The sequence below is a fragment of the Triturus cristatus genome, chromosome 9 (genome assembly GCF_964204655.1).
Source record: "Triturus cristatus chromosome 9, aTriCri1.1, whole genome shotgun sequence".
NCBI classification, from domain to species: Eukaryota; Metazoa; Chordata; class Amphibia; order Caudata; family Salamandridae; genus Triturus; species Triturus cristatus.
This window is the reverse complement of record NC_140592.1, coordinates 1,039,172,163-1,039,195,815: the sequence shown is the minus strand read 5'-3', so window position 1 is coordinate 1,039,195,815 and position 23,653 is coordinate 1,039,172,163. Positions and strand designations below refer to the sequence as shown.

The window sequence follows — 23,653 nt, the reverse complement described above, 5'->3', positions numbered from 1 at the left end:
TGCTTAAAAGTGATAACATCATCAAGAAGTGCCCAATTATCAAGTAGAGAGCCCTTCAACTGTTCCGCCGAATTAGATGTCAGGGAAACATAGTTATCTGACACTGGGGAAACATCTTGTTTCGTCTTAAAAGCAGAATAGATTTTTTCTATTTTGTCAAGGGAAAAAATACAGCCAAATTCTCGCATTGAGTTTCAGTAAGAGTAGGAGGACTAGGAAGGTTGTCAGTGCCAGTCAGATTTCTGACATCTTTAAATAAAGTTTTGGAATTATTTTGTGCATTTATTATAGTATTGTTCACAAATTCCACTTTAGCAGTGTTGCACAAAGAGTGAATTATTTCATGAACTAAATTAGCACACTATTTTCAATAAACCAAGGTATTATCTGGTTATTCAACCTGACACAATCTATATCTATTTTTATTGTCAGGCTGCCTTTCTTAAGCACAAGGGAAGATGGGGGGCTATTTTTATATCAATATTAATTTCACCGCCGTCCCTTTACTTATCATACAGTAAATATTGAGAGCGGTAATACCTGAATGACAACAGTTACACAGGGAAGCGATGCAGGGGATTGCTGGCCCACTGACATGGATTTGTTTTGGGAGTATTTGAAAAGCAGAGGTGGGCAAGCTGTTATAATAATAGCACACTGTATATATGGCCTATCTTGTTATATGTGAAACAATATTATTGCCTATTAAACCATTTTTGTGGCATTTTGTATAGTGCACACTTGAATTCAATTACTTCAAAGTGCTCTCAGATGGATCACTCCAGGAAAACGAGACACTGTGAAATAAAGGTCTAAGATCTGATAGTTTAGAGAAGGGATAACATGGTATTTGAGCTCAGATGTCTGTTATTACTCTGCAATATATGCTCTGGATGGAGCAAAGGGCAATGTTTTGTTTTCAGTGGTATCATCATGAGCTAAATTAATACAAGTGCATTATGTTCAATAAGTACAATTTTAACATTGAAACCGCTGGAAGGTAGCTATGTATGCCAGAAAAATCGTTCTGGAAAAAAGCATAGTGTTTTAAGTAGGAGAAGTTGTTGCATTTTTTATGTTCGCATCTCTCGCTTACCCTATTTTCAGAAGCTGCTCAACATTTTTATGATGGCAAATAAAAAGATTAGCAGACCAAGTGACCCACAATTGATGTTCTTCGGTCACAGTTCTCCACCAGACATGTGGTTGTGGAAACACATGTGTACACACTTTACAGTGACAGTCCTGAAGCAAGAGCATATCACCTGCCACTACTACTTGCATAGCTCTTTTCATCCACCTGTGTGTATTTGCGAGCTCTGCAAGGCTTTCTGTGGTACACACTACAAGTTTTCTAGGTCCATACGGGAGTACCTCACCCCATCGAGGATTACTCTTTGCATTCTGGAACTTGTATTCCTGATTTTACCATGAGCTCAACAGGGCTACAAATCCCAGAATGCTAAGAAAAAAAACTTGGACTGGTTAAGATCATTGAGTAGTCTTCTCTGCAGCAGAAGCTATGGGACATTGTCATGTAGTCTGCATAAATGCCTCACACCATATTTGGATGGGACTCTGAGGAGCACTCAAGTACCAAATTGCTAAGATGTTGATCTGGAGTAAGCAGAGTACCAGAGTAAAAGTTAGGTGCTGACTCATTTTTGGTGAAGGCCAACCATTTCTCTATAAAGAGAAAGATGTTCCTTCATTGTCCTCCTTGGTGAAGTCCCTTGTTGTAGGCTGAAACCCCTATGGACACGAGCAGACAGGGAGAGTTGTCGTTCCCAAGCAACTGAGTCCGTAAACATGTAGCAGCTACTGTATTCCTAGGAATTCCAGGAGCCAACAGGAGAGATATAAAATGGAACTAGCTCTGGGGGCACTTACAGCAAAGTGGCCAAAGTTCCTGGAAAGTTGAAACTGATGAAGAACTTCTTTCACCTGTCCATTCTTCATAGTGCTTAGGTCAGAAGCTGCATCCTCAGAGAATATCTCCCTGATGAAGCACTATCTGATGTTCCATCTTGTGGTATTAACAACATGACACATGGTGGCCCTGGCATCTGCCATGCTGATGCATGAAGGACAACGTCCAGGATGTTTGGAGAATGACTGCAACAGTCCTGCTTAAGAAACCTGCTTCTATCCATTCCAATGTCAGAAATTGCCAGTCCAGCATAATTCACATCAAAGCTTGGCTTGTTTTTGGCCTGAGAGTTTCATAGTACCTCGGGGTGAAGCAGAGCCAGACTAAGCTGGAGTATGGGGCAAGGTTGGCCGTGGAGTTGGTGTGTGGCCTGAAAAATAAAGAGTGATGGTAGCCAAATGCTCGAAGACCACGCCTTCCACCACCTAGGCATGCAGGAGTCCAGGTCCTCGTGTCTGAGCCCAGCACCAATGACCTTGTGGCAGTGGCCTGATGGAAAAAGGGAACATGTGCCTCAGTGGTCAGCAGAGGATTTTGACCAGGGTCTGTGTGTGTACTTGAGCCAAAGATGGTGGCTTGCTTATCCGACAGGTATGTGAGGCTGCGCTGAGGTTGGACTGGGGTGCTTGGTGAGTTGTCCTGAAGGGGCAACTCACATGTTGCAGGCGTCTCCTGATTGTGACTGACCAATATTGCTGTCATACATAGAAGTTGGCATTCAAGTGTGCACGCCTATGTGCCATCTCCTGGGCCTTGACAGCGAGCACCCAGCGATCACTAGCAAATTAAACTGTAGATGGACGAATAAGGTTTGTGCATTGGATGCTTGGCTTGGTCTATTTTGGCTTCATGGAACTTGGGCCGAACCAGTGCCAGGTATTCAACTGCATCCTTGCTTGGCTCACCCACCTCTAATTGTTAGCCCATCAAGGGTTATACACACACTTTTAAATGGTGATTTCACTGGAGAGATGACGAGGCGCTGCATTTGTAATGTTTTTGACATTGACTTCTGACTGCCTGTCTTCTGCTCTTTAAACAGTCATGGCTGGCACATGGCCCAGGTGCATGGGTGGTGGTGGCGACGCATAATGCACACAACACACAGTCTACTGTAGAGGTGCTGATTCCTCAAGAACGCACTGTGTGTAGAGGCGGTCAGTGGAAGGCATATGTCTAGTGATGCTGCTCAGCCGGACCTGTTGCTCAGCTGTGGACTGCCGAGCACCAGGACCAGTCATCTAATCCCATACTGTGAGTGGTTGACAGCAAGAGTGCCCATGATGGAGAGTGCAGCAGGGGCAGCCCTACATCTGAATCCACCAATGGAAGGGGGGGGGGGGGGGGGTTCAGCTGCTTTCCTTGCGAGGGAGGGAGACAGGCAGCACCTTTCCCAAAATGTCTGCAGCTGTGGTTATGCATTTCCAAAAGTGATATTAAAGAATAGTATTTAAAAAATCTCGCAAATTGGTAATGATGTGGCATCAGAACACTGCCGCTATGCAAAATGCAAAAAATGTGTGCATATTCGAACAGTGATGATGCAGCACCGCAAATAAACCCCAGGTCTCCATCATTAATCCCAGTGTTACGCACCGGTCAACCCCGCTTCAAATTAAACACTGGATAACTTTAACATTTTCGTTTTTCTGTTCGTTTCCACAGTCTATTTTCTTTCTTTGTACCCCTGTCAAGTCCTGGTCCTGACTTGGCCTCTGCTACGTACCATAAATGTATCGACAACACCCCTTTATCGTCATCAGTACAATATGTGGTTTATGGAAACCAATCACGGATATGTTGTAGTTTTTGCGTGTGAATTAATCACCTTTATAGATTATTCAAATAATTTGTTACCTAGTTTATTAGCACCAGGATATTATGAGTATACATGTAACTAAAATATGCACATCATCATAAGACATTTGATGTAGACCACCTTGAAGATTAAGAAATACAATAGTTTATAAAAACGTGTGACACAATATCTTTTTTTGTCATAAACTTGATTTAAAAAAAACTTTGATACCAATTATTTAGCAGGGGTAAATCATAAAAGAGAAACATAAATGATATTGTGCTCTTTCAACAACACTAGATGTTTCTTAATTCTGTCTTTTCTTTACTCGCATAAGCAGTCACTTTGATCACCACTTTGTGGGCACATAACTATCATTGATGAAGGGTATGTTCACTATACAGCAAAAATATATTGTGTAATAATGTTTATCATGAAAGTGCTGGTTTAGCCTAGTGCATGCTTACTTGGTGCTCATCGTGAATAGAATTACCTTTTAACAGCTGATGCCAGTTTCGTTCTTTCTTTTAAAAAATATTATTTACAGGGTTTTCTTCTGCTTCTAATTGTATTTCTTACACGTCTACTTGTTTTATTCTTACAGATGATAAAGGATTTGTAAAGCTACAATCTCTGGACATTGAGACAGATAAAAGTAAGATTAAAAGATCTCTCTAAAGCAATATGAAATTAAAATTGTGTTAAGAAAAAACACACTGAGAAAGTGAATATTTGTGCCCTGATGTGTGTAATACATTGTTGTAATTTTGTTTCTACTTGCAATTAGCACATTGTCTTTCCAAGAGCCAGTTAGTAGCCAACTTTATACTTTGCAATACATGATGTGACACAATATTTCGCCTATTTGTAGTTAAGCCACAGTGCCATACCTTCTCCTTTTAGTAGTGCATTATTCTGGCTTCTGATGCCTGCTACTAAACATCCAATTGAATCTTTTTCTTCACAATTCTGCTACATTTTCACATTCAACAACCATCTACTTAGTTTTCTTGGCCTTGTTGATTAATTGTAATTAATAGGAACATTATTTGTGGAGATCTAGCTTTTCCATAGATTTACTTCTTTTGAATATTCCCTTCCTCCGACTGGTAATTGAAGGTCAATTCTACATAGCATTTTTAATGTAAATGCATTTAGTAGCTTATCCACCTTATTCGTGCCTTTGCTTCTGTAGACAAGGAGGCAGATAGACCCGTAAAACTATAGAAAGAGTATCAAAATAGATGACCAGTAAGTCATTTAATAATTCTATTGAAGTATTTCATTTATAGTTTTGACTTATTGAGCAATACAGGCCAAATAAAAATATATATTGCAAGAGAACATACTTAAAGAAACTCCCCTGGCTGTTGTAGAATTAAAGTGGTCTTTAAATTCGACAGAACTGCCATCTCAGATGTCATCATGGGTCACACGATATCGGCTACGTCACACGATTATCTATTACATGGTGAGCACGCAGTGAGCTGGAAATGACTACACAAAGTATGGTTTTCGCTCACTTATGAAGGCTCTGCACTTCAGAAATACAGAACGGATTTTGAAGCCTCCCTTAGTTAGGAGAGGCAGCTTCATAAATCTTTTGTAACTTTGGCAAGGCATAAAATCCCACCCTCCTCATAAGGTCGCGACCTGTCCAATGTCCCGCATGGCTGTGAAGATCTCACATATCCACCTCCCACTCAAGCCTCTGCCACCTCTTTTCTCACATGGCAAGAATGTTACTGAAGTTGATAAGTCTGATCTCGTTACAAATTAGACAAATTCCTAATCAATCGATGATTGGTAAATTATTTTACCATGTTCTGTATATTTTGACTTCAACAGTTATGTATTATATCTGCACCAGACACTTGTTAAAACGTCATTAATTTCCCCCTTATTTAAACAAATATGGTTATGTACAGAAAAGTTATTTTTGCTTGAAAATTAAATATTAAATATCTTTAAACAAGTTATTTATATTTTCACAGCCTTGAGCCAAAACTGTGATTACCTGCATGAACATAAACAACACAAGTCATGAATTCGAAAACATAACTGCAACTAATCCATATCTCCCTTTCATTCATTCCCACAATGCATTCCTCCCACATAGAATGTCCGTATGACTGAGCTGTAATCGTGCGCCTCTTGGTTACGTTCTATTCTTCTTTGAGAAACGCTTTCCACAGCACTCCCCACCAGTCTCATCGTAGCATTTTTCTTTGAATATCTGATTAGTTTGGCGCTATTTGATGAAAGTTAACAAAACATTCCTAAGGTTTGATTCATCCACATCAACTAGCTCAAAATGGCTAAGTCTTATAGTAATTTTGAGGAAAAACTGTTCCATGTACAGCAATAATCGCTGGACAGGTTTTCATGGTCAAAAAGAGAAGCTGTTGTGATGCATGGGACTATGTCATGGAGTTGCCGTGTCTGTGGTTGTCAAAAATTAAAAAATAAATGTGTTGTTATGATTGAAGGACTATTTCATAAATGCAAATTAACCTGACTGGCGGGCCACAACTGCAAAATGTTGTTGCGTGGATGCCCTTACAAGATAGGAGGCACCAAAGACTGTAGCCTTGAAAGACTATTCTCGGCACACCTGTGGGGGTAATGCAGAATATGGCAAAGGGGCAGATACTCCCACCCACCAGACATTTATTTTTTAAATCCCCTCTTTTTGTCATACAAATCATGGATTTGTAGATCTGGATCCTTGGTGCACGTCAAAGGCAATGTGCAGCTAATTTGGTGGAACAGGCAAGAGCATAGGACCTGGTCATGGACAAAAATCACTGCCCACCAGAGCTCACATCACATGGCCTACATTTTTGCACAGCAGAAGGGTTTGGGTGGGATGTGGCCGGGTACAGTGTATCTTAAAAACCCGGTAAAGACAATCGTACATCATGATTGCCTTTACTGAGAATAAATTCATTTCTGTTTATGAAAACCTCAATGTAAGGACTTTTCTAGGAGTGCCAGACAAGTCCAATCTTATCAGAGCTTATTTAGCATGAATTGTAACAGATGTTGTTTACCAATAAGTTTTCACTCCATTTGAATGACCAGGTATTCCTATTTAGCAGTTTGACTCTTCCAGGCTAATGGGGTCTAGAAGCGAAAGGCTCGCCATAATTTCACCACAATCGTAACAGGTAATCATGTCAATGCTTAGTCAAATCTTTTTTTAAGAGGAGAACTTCAGTCTCCTAGAAGACACCCCAAAGCTATTGTAGCCCCCAAGTGTAAGAAATCAGTTTGCTGTGCCCCCTATGGAACATATGACTGCCGAAATGGTTCCGGATGCCTAAGGATTTTACAGTACTCCTCAAGCCAAAACTAACTACTTGAGTGACATACAGATACACTTCAAAGGGTAATGTAACGGTTTGGGGATTCCATCAGCAGTAACTTAATTAAGATGAGGTTTCACTCTTTGCCTTGCAATGCTTCAATGCACCAGATATTAAAACCCAAATCCGACCTAGGCAGTACTGGGCAGGGCGAGCTTAAGGGTGGTGCAACCGGTGCAGCCACACCAGGTGCTAAGCTCGTTGAGGGGTGGCGTGGAGAGTGGCTATGGGGGACGTTCTGTTTAGAAATAACTTATGGGTTTAAAAGCACTTGCTGCAGAGTTCCTTGTGTGTCCGGCAGTTTTCAGACCACAATATAAAGGTTAGCCAACTCTGGTAATTCATGTTAGAGTGATCAGAATTTTGTCTTTTGGCAGTTTTGACTCCTCCCAAAGTAATGTTACATCTGTAATTCAAGATCTACAACCTACTGTTATAACATTACTTGTGATAGAAGACGAAATCCTGGTAGAGATTGGCCATATAAGGCCCACTGTTTGAGTGCTTTCACAAATGGTGATGTTCATAGGTAACATGTTTTTTGTTTTTCATTTTCGTTAAGTGTGCATATGTTACCTTACAGCAACACAGCATGGCAATAACACCAAATTGTGCGACATCTGAAAACAAGGTTCAAGGGTAGCAAGAAGTCCTGCAGTGCTCAACCAGGAGCAGATATGGACCTGCACCTTGCAATCTGTCAAACACTATCCTGAAGTGTTCTCTTTCAGGAGTTTTCTGATACAAAGGTGGCAAAATAGTCTTTTGCTTCTTTAAGACTAGTGGATGGTGCAATGAGCTTTCAGTGTGATACTAGTGCCAGTGGTTTGCTTCCAGGGCCCGTAGTCTCACTTCTGAGGCTTTTGGCACTCATTATATAGTCTGTGTAATTAACTTCAAAAGGAGCCTTTAATGTAGGACCTCGTCTTAGCTAGCATTAGTGTACAGTTGCTGCAAATGTATGTGGCATAATAGCAGTTAAACCTTCTGAAGCAAATACAGGTGGATGGTATGTTTGGTTGAATGAGTGCAGGAAGAGCATGGTGAGATGCTTGAAGTTCTGGCACATTAGATGATTGTGTTGTGCTGAACTTGCTGCTGTAAGTATGCAATGCCAATATTATAAAGATGTGCAAAATAAGATAGTGTATGCCTCTTGCATGATTTTTCTATGTACCGTGTTGAGGAACTATAGCATGATGGACATAATACCCGATTGTTTCAATCAAAGTCTTGGTGCAAAAAGTCCAGAATAGTTTGGGTGTCTTCAAGCATTAGGAAAGTAGTCATTGTTTGCATAAGGCTATATAGTTGTGCTGTGTGAACTACTGTAGGAAGTGGAGGCTTATGCAGAGTTCTACAGCTTGAGGGACAGGTTTGTATTGCTTTCCAGAAGGCAAGTGTAATTTAGTGTGTTCCTTACATGGTAGGACAAAGTTTGCTGACTTGAGTTAAGGAAGATCCTCCCCCACGAGTGGCAACTTTTTGAAGCATGGCACTTTAGTTTGTAGCCAAGTATTAGTGCAGCAGCTGCGTTGGGATTCAAAAGGTGTTTAGGATTTATTGGCAGAACCCTGGTCCAATTCCTTTGAGTCGTTTGGTGAGTTATGCATAGTGAATAATATGCCATGAAACTGGAAGGCAGTGAAATGTCACAAGGGCTGGAGTGATATCATCCTAGGGTTTACAATGTAAAATAAGTTTGGCTGCTGAAATTTGAACCTGTTGTAATTGATTTAGAAGGTATTATGATACACCTTGGTAAATCTAATACACATAGATTATCCACAGGACTATGATGGCAGGTGTAGCTTGTACTTTCTGGGGAAAGCCTTAGTGTAGTAAAATCTTTCTTAAGAGTTTGTGCACATTGATAGAAGATTTCACGATGATGTCTAATTTAGTGTTCTAACTTTTTTGTTAAGATTGAATTTAAGCAGGTTAGCCGCCATCCGGTTGCTAACAGTGATTAAGCACGGTGCAAGCATTGTGTTGATGGGTTTTTGAGGCTTTGGAAGTGTATACTTTGTGAGGAAAAGGAGGGTAAAGACTTTTGCACTCTGCGAAACCCTGAGTCTTACAGAGCAGAGGCGTATAAAGGAATGGATCTGATATAGGCGTTGTTGCCTTGGACAAAACCTATCCAATCTAAAGCTTTACCATGGATAGCCACATTCTGGTAATTAGTCAACAGTGTTGAGTGTTGGTGTGTGTCTAAACCACAGGGCAGTCTAACAGATTCAATGCTTATGCAAATTTATAGTTGAAACTAGGGTTCCTCTGCGAGAGAAGAACCAGCCTGTATTGAAGGAGACCTCATTCATCTGTGCTGCTTCTGCAGTTTGGGTCAGGCAAAGGATTTCCTTGAAAATTGCCGGAGGGCATAGTTTGCATTGAGATACTTGCTTCAAATGATTTTTGAAGAGATGAGTGAAGATCACTGGGGTGGCCGTTTTGTTTAATATAGTTTTTTGAGCTGCCCTACTGAGTTGTTTAAAAGTATCTTGAACTAAAAATATGTGCAGCGCTTTGGAATTTGTCAAGAAATGGGAGGCTATGATAACACATGACTATCGTGACCATGTAGTTGAGTCTGAGCAATCCAATGAGTTCTTGAATACTGAAATAATCATCAAAAGCCCCCGTGCTGTAATTGATACAAAGGAGAGGCGAGTGAATCAATACTTCTTTCTGCTTCTCTGACAGTTGCTTTGTGGATGTGCGTTTGTCTGCTGTCGTGTTTTTCTCTGTTTAGCATTCAAGTGCTCTGTTCATGGTTTTGATGGGCGAGCGCCTCTTACTGGACCATTTGAACGAATGAGTCAGAGCCACTGTTAAGCATTTGTTTTTGTAGGATGATTGTGACAAGTTCTTTTGATATTCATTCATTGCATTTCAGATTAGCTGATGCCAAGCAGCTGAAAGCCTCAGGTGCTGAGCTTGAATTGGTCTTGATTCTTTTCGAATTTACCATATTCGCTGCCTTCCATATTCAATCTTGACTGAGTTATCTTAGCTAAGGAAGTAGGGGTTTGGGCTTTTTGGTGCTGTGTTGGTGAACTGAATGGCAAAGCGAGTCCTAATTAGGTTGCATGGTTGAACATTTTTATATTGATGGTTATGGCAAAGATTCAGCTCAGGAGGTGTGTCTTGTAGAGGGCATGAGATCATGATAAGTTGTGTGAGGTTTTATTGATGGTATACATGGTTTCTCAGCCCATGTGTCAAAATCACCCCAAATGACGAGGCTGCAATAATTGAGAGTATGAGTGAAACAAGCATTTTCAATGCAATAGGTCTCGTATTTGCGAGCGTTTAAGCTATTGGCATTGTAAATGACAACACCTTTTATTTGTGTTTTAAAAAGAAACACATATATAAAAGGCATTGTTATTTTTAATGCCAAGAGCTGAAACTCTCGCAAATGCAAGACCACTTTAATGGTGGCCGCGCTCCTTTTTTTAAGATGCTGCTCGCATATTCAGGTTAAAGTGAGCAGCGTCTAAACAAAGGGGCGCTGCCAACATTAAAGTGAAAGCACTATGGCGCTTTCACCCAAAGTGAAGAAAAAAAATCATTTCAAAAGGTTCCGTAGTGCAACCGCTAAAGTGAGAGTACCGCCCTGTATATTAATATAATTAAATAAGCATGGCCACTATTGTTAAAGCGGACCGCGCTGTAATTTGGAATAAATACATTACTGTTAAAATAAAAGCGAGCGGGTGCTGTGATGTCGTGGGTGGAATAGGGGAAGAGCATTAAAGAAAATAGTGCTCACCGATTTATGAAGAAGAGCGTGTTACAACATCAGTAAATGGTCCAGTCATTATTGGAGGTAACAAATGCAGACAAGGCAGTACCAAGGAGGGACTAACAAGTCTATTCACAAATGTAAAGCAACCCTTTAGTAAGGACAGTGACAGGAGCCAATTAAAAAAAATGGGGGGGAAATTGGCAGAGCTTGTATGTCATACCTTTATACAGCATGCCGCAGAGCAGTGAATGCCTCCCAGGCTCGACCTAAAAACGACGATTGTTGCAAAATAGGCAGGACGATTTATCAGTAGAATGGAGATTGAGACATTGGGTGCTGGGCTATGTTTAAAGAGGAGGGATGCTCATTCAGATGCTGAGAAATTAAGTGAAAAGTGTGTAGAGTTTCTTTTTTGCAGGTTTGGAGCAGAGTCTTCCACTAGTCAGTTTTCTGTTTACGAATATCCAGCCCACTTTCTTGTCCATATGTAGGTTGTTTTTGTAATGTCTATTTTTGGGTATAGATCTTGTGTTGATGAGGATACATTGTTGGTCCTTCAACCCTTTGGAAAGATTGGACTGATAACAAGGTAGTTGCTTAGCGAGTATGGTGTGGAGGTTTGATGACTTTTTTATTCTCATTGATGAAGTGTTTTGAGGTTCAGTGTATGAGAATTTCCTCTGGGTCTGGATGGGAGATTATTACGCTGCTGTTGCCCATCTAACACGGTTAAGGCCATCCGACGGAGCAGAAGTGGGCTTTATAACCTCATTGTTGATTTTGAGGAGGTGTGGAGAGCCCTCTGATGTAGCAATTAGTCAGTGGGCAGGCTAATGAAGAGGCCTTCAGACTTCTGAAGAGACGTGATGATTACATATGTGGGGTTCTTCCATAGAGTCTGGCATGTTTGTACATGTTACAGTGGTAAATCAAACTAGAGTATGGCAAAGTTGTTCTTGAATTGTGGTCAGATTAGAAGATAACCAGTGTAATTGATATCTGTAGTTAGAATATTCACTTTGAGAGGAGTGGTGCATTGTGTCCCTAGAAGGGAGTGTCGTAGATATAATGGGCCTGTCTGTGTTTGTGGTCGTTTCTGCACCTTTAATCCTTCTTGGACTTTGATGTGTCTAAACTGATACAACATATACATAAGACTGGTGAAAGTATTCATGTTTAAAACAACCAACTAGATTTAGAAAATTTGCCCTACGCTGTAGAGTTTCTTGCATTTTATCCTCCCCTTTGTCTTCTCTTACATGCTTGCTCCATTTTATCCTCTGACCAGCTCAGTACCTCCCTGCATACATTCTCTAACCTTTGTACCTGTCCAACATAACCATAACAGTGTACCCCCAACTCTTGCAACTACCATGCACTGCCCATTGGGACTCATTACATGCAGATATCTCATTCATTTTGTTTTTCGTAATATTAGTTTTTGAATCGACAATTATGCCTTCTAGGTCTGAGTTGTGATACATATGTTGACCAGTTGTTGTACGACGCTGAACTATTGCCATATTTTAGCCCAGCCCTCCTCTTTACGGTGACCTGTTCAGTTGGTGCACACCTGCCTTCTGGTTTACAGCACCTCCTTGCAGCACACATTTGTGAATTGCACGGCTGCATACACGGGTTGCATCAGAACTTGTTTAAATGTATGCAGTTGCACCTAAGATGCCTACAAGTGGGTCAAAGTGTATGTTCAATGCTCATTTCTAGATTTATAAAGCCTCACATTAATGCTGTAACCTCTACCGAAGGGACTGTTTCCTGGATCTAGCTCTGTTCACCACCCATCCCCTCTCCCTGGTTCAGTCACCATGCAAGCATGACCTACAGTGAATTGTACTGTTTTGTATGTATTTAATTGTGAAGTTATGTTTACATGTACAGTAATTTAGTATGAAGTTGTAATTTGTATTTTGTTTTTATTCTCTTGGTAGTGGTATGTGTTGATTTTCCACACACTGGGCCGTGCCGTGCCAGTTTCACTCGTTGGTACTACGACCCATTCAAGCAGAAGTGCTTCACCTTTACATTTGGAGGATGTAGTGGCAATGGCAATAACTTTATAAAGGAGGACGAGTGCCTTGCCACATGTAACGGGGTCTCAGGTAAGCGTACGCATCTCATCATCCTAAAAATGTTCACCATTGCTTCCACTTCATTGGTGCCTTTTTCTTGAGGCAGGTTACAACTAAAGCACATTTCATAACTCAGAAGGCAGTGATCAGTTACTGGTGACTACAGGTTGAACTTTTCTCTGTAAAAGTGAGTCGCAGGCTCTTTGACCCTTGTCGATCAAGCAGCTGCAACTCATGAGTGAGGCTCTTTGAGGGCCAAAGTATCTTAGCTTGCTTCTGTTATCATTCCAATGAGATTAATTAACAGGGAGAAATGACAAATTTTGGGTGGAATGCATGAATTATTTCAACCTCTTGAAATTCTATTATTTCCATTCAATCACTTTGTTGCTGATTGTGCCACTACACATACAGGGCAACCATATACAAATCGGCTTTGGTCATGCTTCAGTAGGAGCAATCCAGCCAGTACTGCTTAGACCCATCCCCTCTGAACAGGAGGGCAAGCAACATTAGACCAGTTGTAGCCTTTTAGAGCCACAGGAGTGAGGTGCAGCTAGAAACTGAAGACTGTGCGCTACAGCACCCTTGTCTGGGCATACCCACACTGAGCGGAAAAAACTAAAGTGATGGGTAAAATCCTTGAAACCATCTCAGCCTCTAATAATTATTGTGGGCTTCATTATGTTCCATTGCTAGTTATTGCTCGCTGCGCCACTCCATATGAGGTATAGAACAATATTCAAATCAGTCTTGATCCTCCTCCAATTGGAACACTCAAGCCCCAACTGGGAGGCCACGTCCCTTCTGAATGAAAAGATAAGCAACCTCCGATGAGTTTCATCCTTGATGAGCCTCATCCACGAGATGCAGCTTGAGTCCCATGCCGTAGTGAGCATGAGACCTATGTCTGGACCTACCTGTTGCATTTGAGTGTCACACTTTGAAAAAGAGCCACTTTCTAGATTTGTGACAAACTGGGGTTCAGTGTGGAGTTGACAAGCTTCCTCTTGCCTTTAATGCAGAATGTGCATCAGTGTTGCACAACGGAGAGTATGTGGGTTAGAAAAAAGTACTGTTTGCTAACATTGGGAATGTTATCTTTAAAGGTGAATTGGATTTTGGCCTAACGGAATATGCAAAATTCAAATATAGCCTAAAGAGACACCAGGTGCACTGAGCAAATAAGAGACTATGAGTAACCTCATAGCCTTTGAAAAGTTGGCATATATAAGAAGTATATATGGAGGCATTGGTTTATAAGGGAAACATTTTGCACATACTACACTGTTGGTGATTTCCTGTCCTGAGAGGTTTCTGGCACATGATAATGGAAGAGATGCATCATTCCCTGGGGACTGTGGTGCCTCTACTGACAGTGGCCGTTCTGCTGGGTTAATTACTCTAGGGGGTGTACCAATTGAAGACCAACATGGGTAAATGTTCATCCTAAGTGAGTCTGGCTGCTAAGCGTATGATTTGCAGGTTGTGGGAAACCAGCAGATGCCCCACAGACATGGACTGACAACAAAGGCTCTGGTACCGGTCTGCCCTGGAGAACTTAGTGTACAGTATCGAGGGAACGCAAAAAGTTTTTGGGAATGGGAATGCTATTGCTGAGCAATTAATGCACGTGTCTGTGGAGACTTAGTGTTGAAAATTACCAGCAGCTAGTTAGCTGGCACCTAGTGCTTCCTTGCTGTAACAAGTAATGTTGTGATTTGAAAATAACATCTACAAATGCTCTCAGAGAAATAGACTCTGGCAATGCCAAGTTGTTGCTGATGTCCGTGTGGAGTGGGGAAGGGTGAATGGTGATGGACCATCTGCGGGATTGGACTGAGTATGTGTTAGAAGGTTTGGGTGAGACAGGTTTTTTAATGTTCTATTGCCTCTATTGTTCTGAAAACGAAAAAAGTTTTGAATCTTAAATGCTAATACAGTACATCCTGCAGTGAGAGTTTGAAACAACTAAGTAGTAGCGAGTAGTAGCGAGATGAGGCCAGACGCTGACCTCTTTTCGAGAGTCCACCTGGTCAATGTCCGTACTTAGTTGTAAACAAATGATGAAAGTCCACCACCAAAAGAGGTGCATGCACATTTCAACCTTCCATTAACCATTCTTACTGCCTTAGACCTTCCTGCATAAAGGCACCACAGCTGCTGTATTGTGAATTCTGGATAGCTGTGAAAGGTGGAGAGGAAAAAGGGCATATAAAGGTACTCCAGTCTTCAGCAAGGTTGCATAAAGAAATATGTTAATCCTCATGAGTGAAATATATTGATCTCTCAGTTGTCGGAGGGGAGCTCAAATATTATTGTTGAGCTTTACAGTTAGAACCAGTTTGCAGGGTGGGCAACCAGATATTAGTGGGCCTCAATTGTGGAGGTTGGGGCTATTTATCACTGGTGTCCTGGGATCCATCCTGCTGTAAACTGGGCCAGGTACACGCCTTCAGCACCTGTCAGCATAGCGATGATGAGTAGTTAAAGGCATCTGTGAGAGGTGCAGTGGAGTGTGGTGGTAGGAGATGCTCTGAACCCAAGCAGTCAAACAATAGATGCAAAAAGTGAATGACTAGCCTTTTAAGAAAAGTACTTTAGTCACACCAAAACATATTACGTTGCATAGAGAAAAGGTGCTATCGGGATGGACCCTGCAGGATCTTCAGAGTCCACTACACAGTGAATGTCTTAAAATTGATCGAAATTGCAGGCTCACAATGATGAGGGGATCAACTTTCCTGTATTTTGTAACCCATATGTCTGTTTGTAATCTTTGTATATGCAGTTCTTGTATGTGGTTTGCAGTTATCTTAAAAAATTTCCCCCAAAATCTGTTTAGCAATCTTAAAAGTCAATATCTATCAGGTACCTGATGTTGACTTCACTTTTGAATCACAGATGTGCAGCCTTTATTTATAATTGGGCAAGCATGCATGCACCGGAGCATATTCAAGTGCCCCCCTTTCTTCTCACGGTAATGCTATTGAAGACTGCAGCAGCTCAGGGAAGACAGTCCTGACAGGTGAGTCCAGCTTTCATAATAGGAGGATTCTATTCTCTGGTCCATGGCGCTGAGTGCAGTGACCGACTCGGCATTGCTCCTCTGTGATGGCTGCTGAAGCAAGCACTGTGGTGGATCATCAGGAATATGAACTTAATCTTTGGTCAGGCAGGTAAGCCGTGGTTAACACAGGTTGGCTCTGGGCACACTTCCTTGGCAATCTGCTTCTCATGGGCTGCCCCTCTCAGGCTGTGGGATTCTCCTTAAGTAGATAGCTGTGGGACAAGGTGCTCCCCCTTTCCCTCTTAGCAGACACACTCTCCCCAGTGTCAGGCAAGCACACAGCTTCTTCAGCAAGAAGTGCAGACTTCAGGTGATGTCCCCTCACCTCCTGGAAGACTGGTTGTCGGGCTGACACCAGCTGTGGATCACAGCAGCACTTCAAGTTCACTGCGAGTTCCCCCATCGTTGGTCAGTGAAGCAGCTTGGACCTATAAACAAGTGGGAAAATGTAGGTCCCACCTTTATTTTTATACTTGATGAACAAGTTACTTACCTTTGGTAACGCATTATCTGGTAGAGACTCTAGCTGCAGATTTCTTGCCTTTGAATTTCCCTGGCCGCAGGCTGGATCTGGAAACTTTTGCTCAGCAATACCCCTTGCGCGTGCCGTAGGGTGGCTCCATTTAGCTCCGCGTAATGTAGTCCGCCTCGTTAGCGTCGATTATGATGTTGCGGTACCTGAATAGGTGCCGCCCATGGACATCAGTACTTTTTGTTTTTTCCACGCCAGAAACACAGAGCCACGAAATAACTGATGTAGTCGTGTGTAAAACTAGGGCGCTGAAAAGGGGAGTTACCCTAGCCCTACAAAATTAGTCCACAAACTGGGGAGACATGGGTGGGGCTGTAAGGAATCTGCAACCTAGATAGTCTCTCCCAGATAATGAGTTACTAAAGGTAAGTAACTTGTTCATCTGATAGAGATTTCTAGCTGCAGATTCCTTAACTTTGAATTAGATACCCAAGCCATAACATCCTGGTGGTTTGCGGACTAATACCTCAAACTATAAAGTCCTGCAGGACTCAACTGGCAAAATGCCCGTCCCTGCGGACCTGACTGTACAAGCAGTAGTGTTTGGCAAATGTGTGCAAAGATGTCCTGGACTGAGACACCCCAAGCCAGGCCGTAGTCACAGCCTTCCATCTGGTGGAATGGGCCCTTAATCCCTCAAGGAGCTGATTCTTTGCCAGTGCATAGCAGATCTTAATGCAAAAAATGACCCGGCGAGAGATGGCCCTTTTCTGCAGTGCCCTTCCCTTCTTAGCTCCCACATACTCCACCTGGTACTCTTTTGTACATTCAAGGTAGAACGACAATGCTCTTCCCGGGTCCAGTCGGTGGAGAAGCTTCTCTTTAGAGGGATGCGGAGGAGCAAAGAAGGTGGGCAACATGATGAATTGACCCAGATGGAATGGGGTCACGACCTTTGGTAAATAGGATGCCTGGGTGCCAAGCACCACTTTGTCTGGATAAGACATCAGATAGGGAGGCATGCAAGATAACGCCTGCAACTCACTCACCCTCCTTGCAGAAGTAATCACCACTAAAAGGCTGTTTTGATGGCCAACTGCCGGAGGGGACAGTTATGTAAAGGCTTGAAGGGAGCATTAGGTAGTTGAGGACCAAATTAAGGTCCCCCTGTGGCATAACAAAGGGTGTAGGTGGAAACAAGTGAGTCAACCCTTTTAGAAACCTATGTATGATTGGAGACTTAAAGAGAAAAAGCTGGTCTGGTAGCCGCAGAAAAGCAGACAGAGCAGAAAGGTAACCCTTGAGAGTTCCCAAAGCAGAGCCCTGCTTGAAAAGGGTCAGAATGAATAAAAGAACAGTGGAAAGAGAAGCAGAAAGAGGGTCAATAGACCTTTCTGTACAGTACAATACAAATTTCTGCCAACGGCAGGTGTATACCGTCTTAGTGGACGGCCGCCTGGCCACCAAAAGAATGTTACATACTTTGGGAGGAAGATCAAAATCCATCCACTGCCGCCGCTCAATCTCCATGTATGGCGACGCAGAGTTGACCGGTTCGGGTGGAGAACCCCCCCCTGCTGCTGTGACCGATGATCCTCCCAAAGGGGCAACCTGATCAGAAGAAAGATCGATGCTCATCTTCAGAAGCTCTGGATACCAGACACTCCTTGCCCAGTCCGGAGCCACAACAATGACTTGGGCCCGGTTGCTCCTGATCTTCTTCAGAACCCTGGGCAGGAGCGGTACGGGTGGAAAGGCATAAAGCAGGCCTAAGCTCCACTCTCGACGAAAGGTGTCGCCAAGCGATAGCCGGCGTAGAAAATTCAGTGCTCAGTATTGCTGACACTGCACGTTCTCTTTGGAGGCAAACACATCTAACCAAGGTTCTCCCCACTGATGAGAGGCCTTGCCCCGCCTCCTACTGGAGACACCATTTGTGATCCGCTAGGCATCGACGGCTGAGTTTGTCCGCCCTGGCGTTGAGAGAACCTGCCTGGGGTTGATCCACCAGGGTTATGCCCTGCTGTTCCAGCCATGTCTAGAGATGCAGGGCCTCTCGACAAAGGTTCCACGACCCCGCCCTGCTTGGCGGTGGTGTCCATGAACATCTGCATTAGCTTCCCCTTGACAGAGGGAAGAAATGCTTTTAGTGCCAATTGAATCGCTCTGAGCTCCAACCCATGTTTGTGGAGCCCCTGACTCCTCCCGAGACCAGTGCCCCCTGATCTCCATCTCTCCCACATGGCTGCCCCATCCCAGAAGTGACGCATCTGTCACAACTGTGAGATCTGGTTGGGATGGGGGAGGGGTCTGCCGTTGACCCAATCGTAGTTCGTCAACCACCACTGCAGATCCCTCGCAGTTCCTTCCAAAATCTGGATCACGTTAGAGGAGATTTCCCTGATGCTGTGCCCCCTGGAACTTCAAGTCCTACTACAGAGCCTGCATACCCCACCTGGCATGCTTTATAAACCGGATGCAGGAGACCATGCGGCGCAACTGCCTCTGATTCAGTCTCACCAAATTCAGAAAAGAGGCCGAAACATCAGAATCATAACCTGAATATACTGGACTCACTGCTCAGAAGGATAGACCCAAAACTGCACTGTCTAGAACCGCTCGGATGAAAGGGAGCATCTGAGGAGTCAGGTGTGACTTTGCCACATTTATAGAGCACCTCAGGGAATGCAGGAGGTCTGTTGTAGTCTGAAGGTGGGAGACAACAGCCTGGGGTGAGGATGGCTTCAACAGCCAGTTGTCGAGGAAGGGGGAAGACTGACACCCCCAACCTGCGCAGATGAGTGACGACCACCGCCATCTCCTTGGTGAACACCAGAGGGGCACTGGTAATACGGTAACCTGAAAGTCCTCGCTGCCTACCTTGAACCGCAGGTAACGCCTGTGACCCAGCAGGATGGGGATGTGAAAATACGCATCCTGCAGGTCCAACGCTGCCATCAGTTGTCTTGGTCTAGGGCACATAAGACCTGAGTGAGCATCTTGTGAGCATCTTGAATTTCTCCTTCTTGAGGAAGAAATTGACAGTTCGAAGATCTAAAATGGGCCGCAGACCTTAGTTGTTCTTCGGAATCAGAAAGTAGCAGGAATAACAGCCACTGCCTAATTCTGAACCCGGGACCCTTTCTATAGCTCCCTTGGCCAAGAGAGCTGTAACTTCCTCCTGGAGCAATTGTAAATGATCCTCCGTCAGCCATTCCTGATTTGGCAGAATGGGAGAAGGAAAAGAAAGGAAAGGAAGAGTATAGCCCTCCTGAATGATCAGCAAGACCCACTTGTCCGATGTTATGGACCTCCAGTGGGGGAGATGATGACGATGAATTCTCCCACCAACTGGAGTGTTGTGGTCTTGAAGAGTCAGACTAGGAGGGCTTGAATTGAATTGAATTGAAGAAGTACTTGTAAAGTGCAACTGTCACTCCGTAAGGAGTATCCTGGCGCTGAGGATGAACCGTATATGAAATTAGATCAAAGCTAGACAGAATTCATCAGAGGCACTGAAAACCCAGATTTTCAAAGCCTTCCTAAATACAGATTCAGTATTGCATAGCCTAAGATGGGAAGGGAGCAGATTCCAGGCTTTGGCACCCAGATAAGCCGCAGTCTTACCTCCTTTCAATTTGTATCTAAATTTGGGGAGTTTAAGCAAATTTGCTGAGGAAGACCTAAGAGGTCTTATTGTAGTATATGGGACAAAACGTGCTACAAGGTATTTGGGTCCCACATCAAGCTTGGCTCTAAAAGTGATCAAGAGAATCTTAAAAAGGATTCTTTTATGCACCGGGAGCCAATGCAAACTATTCAAAGCAGCCGAGGCTGAAGATCTTCTTGGAAGTTTAAGCACTAGCCGTGCTGCTGCATGCTGCACAACCTGTAATTTCTTTAAAATGGCTTTATTAACTCCTAAAAGGAGACTGTTACAATAATCTAGGTGCGAGAGTATCAAAGCCACAGCCACTGATTTCCTTGCTGCCAAAGGGAGGAATTTGATTTTTTTTTTTTAAAGATTTAATCAGGCTGACGCAGGTTCCTGCCACTGTCTTAGCATGGGGTAAGAAGGAGAGTGAGGTGTCAAATTGTACCCCAAGTTCTTGGCAACTTCTACCACATCTGACGGAGGAGTCGCGCCTTCAGGCCACCATTTGGAAGGCTGGAAGAGGACATCTTTCCCTATCTGCAGAATTTCAGTTTTGTCCGTGTTGCATTTTAGCTGATTATTCCTCATCCACCAAAGAACAGCAGTCAGACAACTTTTAAAATTAGTCTCGGCATAGACGGTACCATTATCTATTGAGAGGATCATCTGGGTGTCATCTGCATATGAGGTGACCTCTATCCCAAATGATCCAATCAAAGAGATAAGTGGGGTCATGTATATATTGAATGATAAGGGGCTTAAAGAAGACCCTTGAGGAACCCCTGTCGTTAGGTTACGTTGCATTCGAGACGCTTCAGAAGGATATTGTGGGAGATGGTGTCGAATGCAGCCGACAAGTCCAAAAGAATCAGGACCGCTTTCTTACCTTTATCGGCAATTATTTTAAGAATATCAGATATTTCCAAGAGAGCCGATTCTGTAGAGTGTTTTGGGCGAAATCCAGATTGTTGTGGATGAAGGATTTGTTGCTCTTCAATGAACTTAGTTAGTTCCTTATGGACAAATTTCTCTGTTATTTTTCCTAACAGGGGAAGGAGAGAAATCGGACGAAGGTTTGACAGTACCAACGGGTCAATATTTTGTTTCTTTTTTAACGATTTTACCAACCTGAGCTTCCACTCGTCTGGTACAATGCCTGTCCTTAGGGAGGAGTTAATTATATGATTAATGATAGAATTCACTGTCTCTAGAATTTTATGAAGAATCATCGGGGGCAGGCATCCAATGGCGAGCCTGATTTACACCTTACTATTGCCGCAAGAGTCTGCTCCAATGGGACTGATTCAAAAGTACAAATAGAGACAGAGCTTTTCACCGAAAGAGGATCAAAAGCAGAATCCTGATTATAGATGGGGGAGACCGGAAAATCTCTTAGTATTTCACTATTCTTGGAGGAAAAAATTCAATCACACAGTTTCTGCGAGGCCGGAAGTTCTTTCTGTTCCACTTTGGGATTTGTATATGACTTCACTATTGAAAAGATGGTTTTCTGATCTTCCTTAGCTGCATTTATTTTATTAGTAAAATATTCTTTTTTTTTGCCAGTTTAATCTGTCGAAAGTAAGCTTTTCTGCTCTTTTTAAACACTGTTTTTTGGAGGCTGCAGCTGCCGAGGGCAGGGTGGCCGACGACTTCTGGGTTCCATTCCTAGGTTAGAGGGAACCGTGTCCACATCCCTACACGGCTTGGGAAGCCTGCGCAGGACGGTGGCTTGGATAGGGCTGAGGTGGTTTGAAACCCCCTCCGTTGCCACAAAAGGGGCAAAAGGTAGACTGGCCACGACAAGTGGAAGAGAGGCCCAAGGATATCGCCGTAGCTTGAGAATCCTTGAACCTCACTAGGGCAAATTCTGCCTTTTCCCCAAAAAGGCAGGTTCCATCAAAGGCAAAGTCCATCAGAATTGCCTGGACATCATCCGAGAAGCCAGTAGTCCTAAGCTAGGTGTGGCGTCTCAATGCCACTGTCGTTGAAATGGATCTGCCCAGCAAATCCTTTATATCAAGACCATACCTTATGGTGAATTTTGCTGCATCCCTCCCATCCTTACCTGCATGAGAGAGCATAGCCTGGGCCTCCTCCGATACTTGTGGCAGCACTTGTGCAACAGTTTACCAAAGGAAGTGGGAGAAACAGCCCAATAAGCACGCAGTATTCACCGACCGCAATGCGGGGCTGGAAGAAGAAAACATTTTCTTCACAAATGAATCCAGCCTCTTGGTTTCCCTATCCGGAGGAGCGGAAGGGAACGCACCATGTGACGTGCAGACCTGCACCACCAAACTTTCTGGGGTGGGGTGTTGGCTGTGGAACTTTGGGTCGTCCCGAGCTGGGCGATGGTGGCGTGCAATTGTCCTATTCACAGGATGCACTGTGCTAGGCTTGGACCATGTGCCTAGAAGGACATCAGTAAGTGCTTCATTAAAGGGCAAAAGGGGTTCTGAGGTGGAAGCCCCCAGGCTGAAGCACTTCAGTAAGGAAATTACTCCTGATCTCCACTGAGGGCAGCTCCAGTCCAAGGATCTCGGCTGCCTTCTTAACCACCATGGCATAAAATGCTCCCTCCTCCATAGCCGAAGTTGGTGGAGAGAGCATGGCAGTATCTGGAGAAGTATCCAGTCCACTGGCTTCCCCAAGTTTCCCGTACCAGTCCAACTGCTTTGCAGAGTCATCCTGGTGTTGCAGGGGGCCATAGACTGCTTCCATTCCTCTCCCAAGCCTAAAATGTCCACAAAGTGTTCAGCGGACAACATAGAAACCCTAGGTTCAATCGACGTTGAAATCTGTTTTCCGACTCCGTGTCGTCTGGGATAAGGATGGGGCTGGCACCGCCGATGGGCACCGGCGGCGCCGAAGGCCTGACGCCGGGGGAGGTTGGGGTGGCACGACTGGCATCGACCCCGATCCAAGATTGAATCTCTGAGGCCCCAAAAGCGCAGGAGCCAACGGCATCAAATCCGACGGGACCCCTTCCAACCCCACGGGGTCCATAGGCTCACCAGAGGGGTCGGCCCACTCAAATTCGTGGCCAGACAGTTGAGGTGAAGATAAAGTCCGCTTGAACTTCTTCTTGTGCCTCTTCCCCGAGGACAGACCACTCAAGGGCTTCCAAACGGGCAAGGCCCAGTGCTTAATTTGAGCCTGTGGTTTACGGTGATCAGCACCGGCACTTAATTGACAACATCGGGACTTACGACAGCTACCCCATGGTAGCACTGTTTGTGTAATATAGAAAGGATCACAATAACAGTTGTTAAGCAAATAGACATTCAAACAACTAATACCTGCTTCCCAAGCCATTCTTACAGCTTTGGGGGAGGCCTCGAACAGTCTGAATAGTCACACTTGTAGCAGTGTGATGGCTAGTACTTTTGTAAGCACTGTCATTGGCAGCATGGCTGGGGCAATGGGTGCTGCAAACTGGGGATGCCTCCTGACGAGGCTCTGAAACTTGTATATATTTTTTTACAAATTATCACTGCCCAGGCCCGCTTAAAA

General features: G+C 43.7%; 1 protein-coding gene across 1 annotated transcript in view; it reads left to right on the top strand.

The window, feature by feature from the left end:
* Positions 1-23,653, top strand: part of SPINT1 (serine peptidase inhibitor, Kunitz type 1) — a 223,578-nt gene that overhangs the window by 160,965 nt on the left and 38,960 nt on the right. Inside the window, exons 7-8 of the mRNA XM_085626845.1 lie at positions 4,333-4,383; positions 12,800-12,970. Of these exons, the coding sequence (XP_085482971.1) occupies positions 4,333-4,383; positions 12,800-12,970 (222 nt within the window). The remainder of the gene's footprint in view (positions 1-4,332; positions 4,384-12,799; positions 12,971-23,653) is intronic.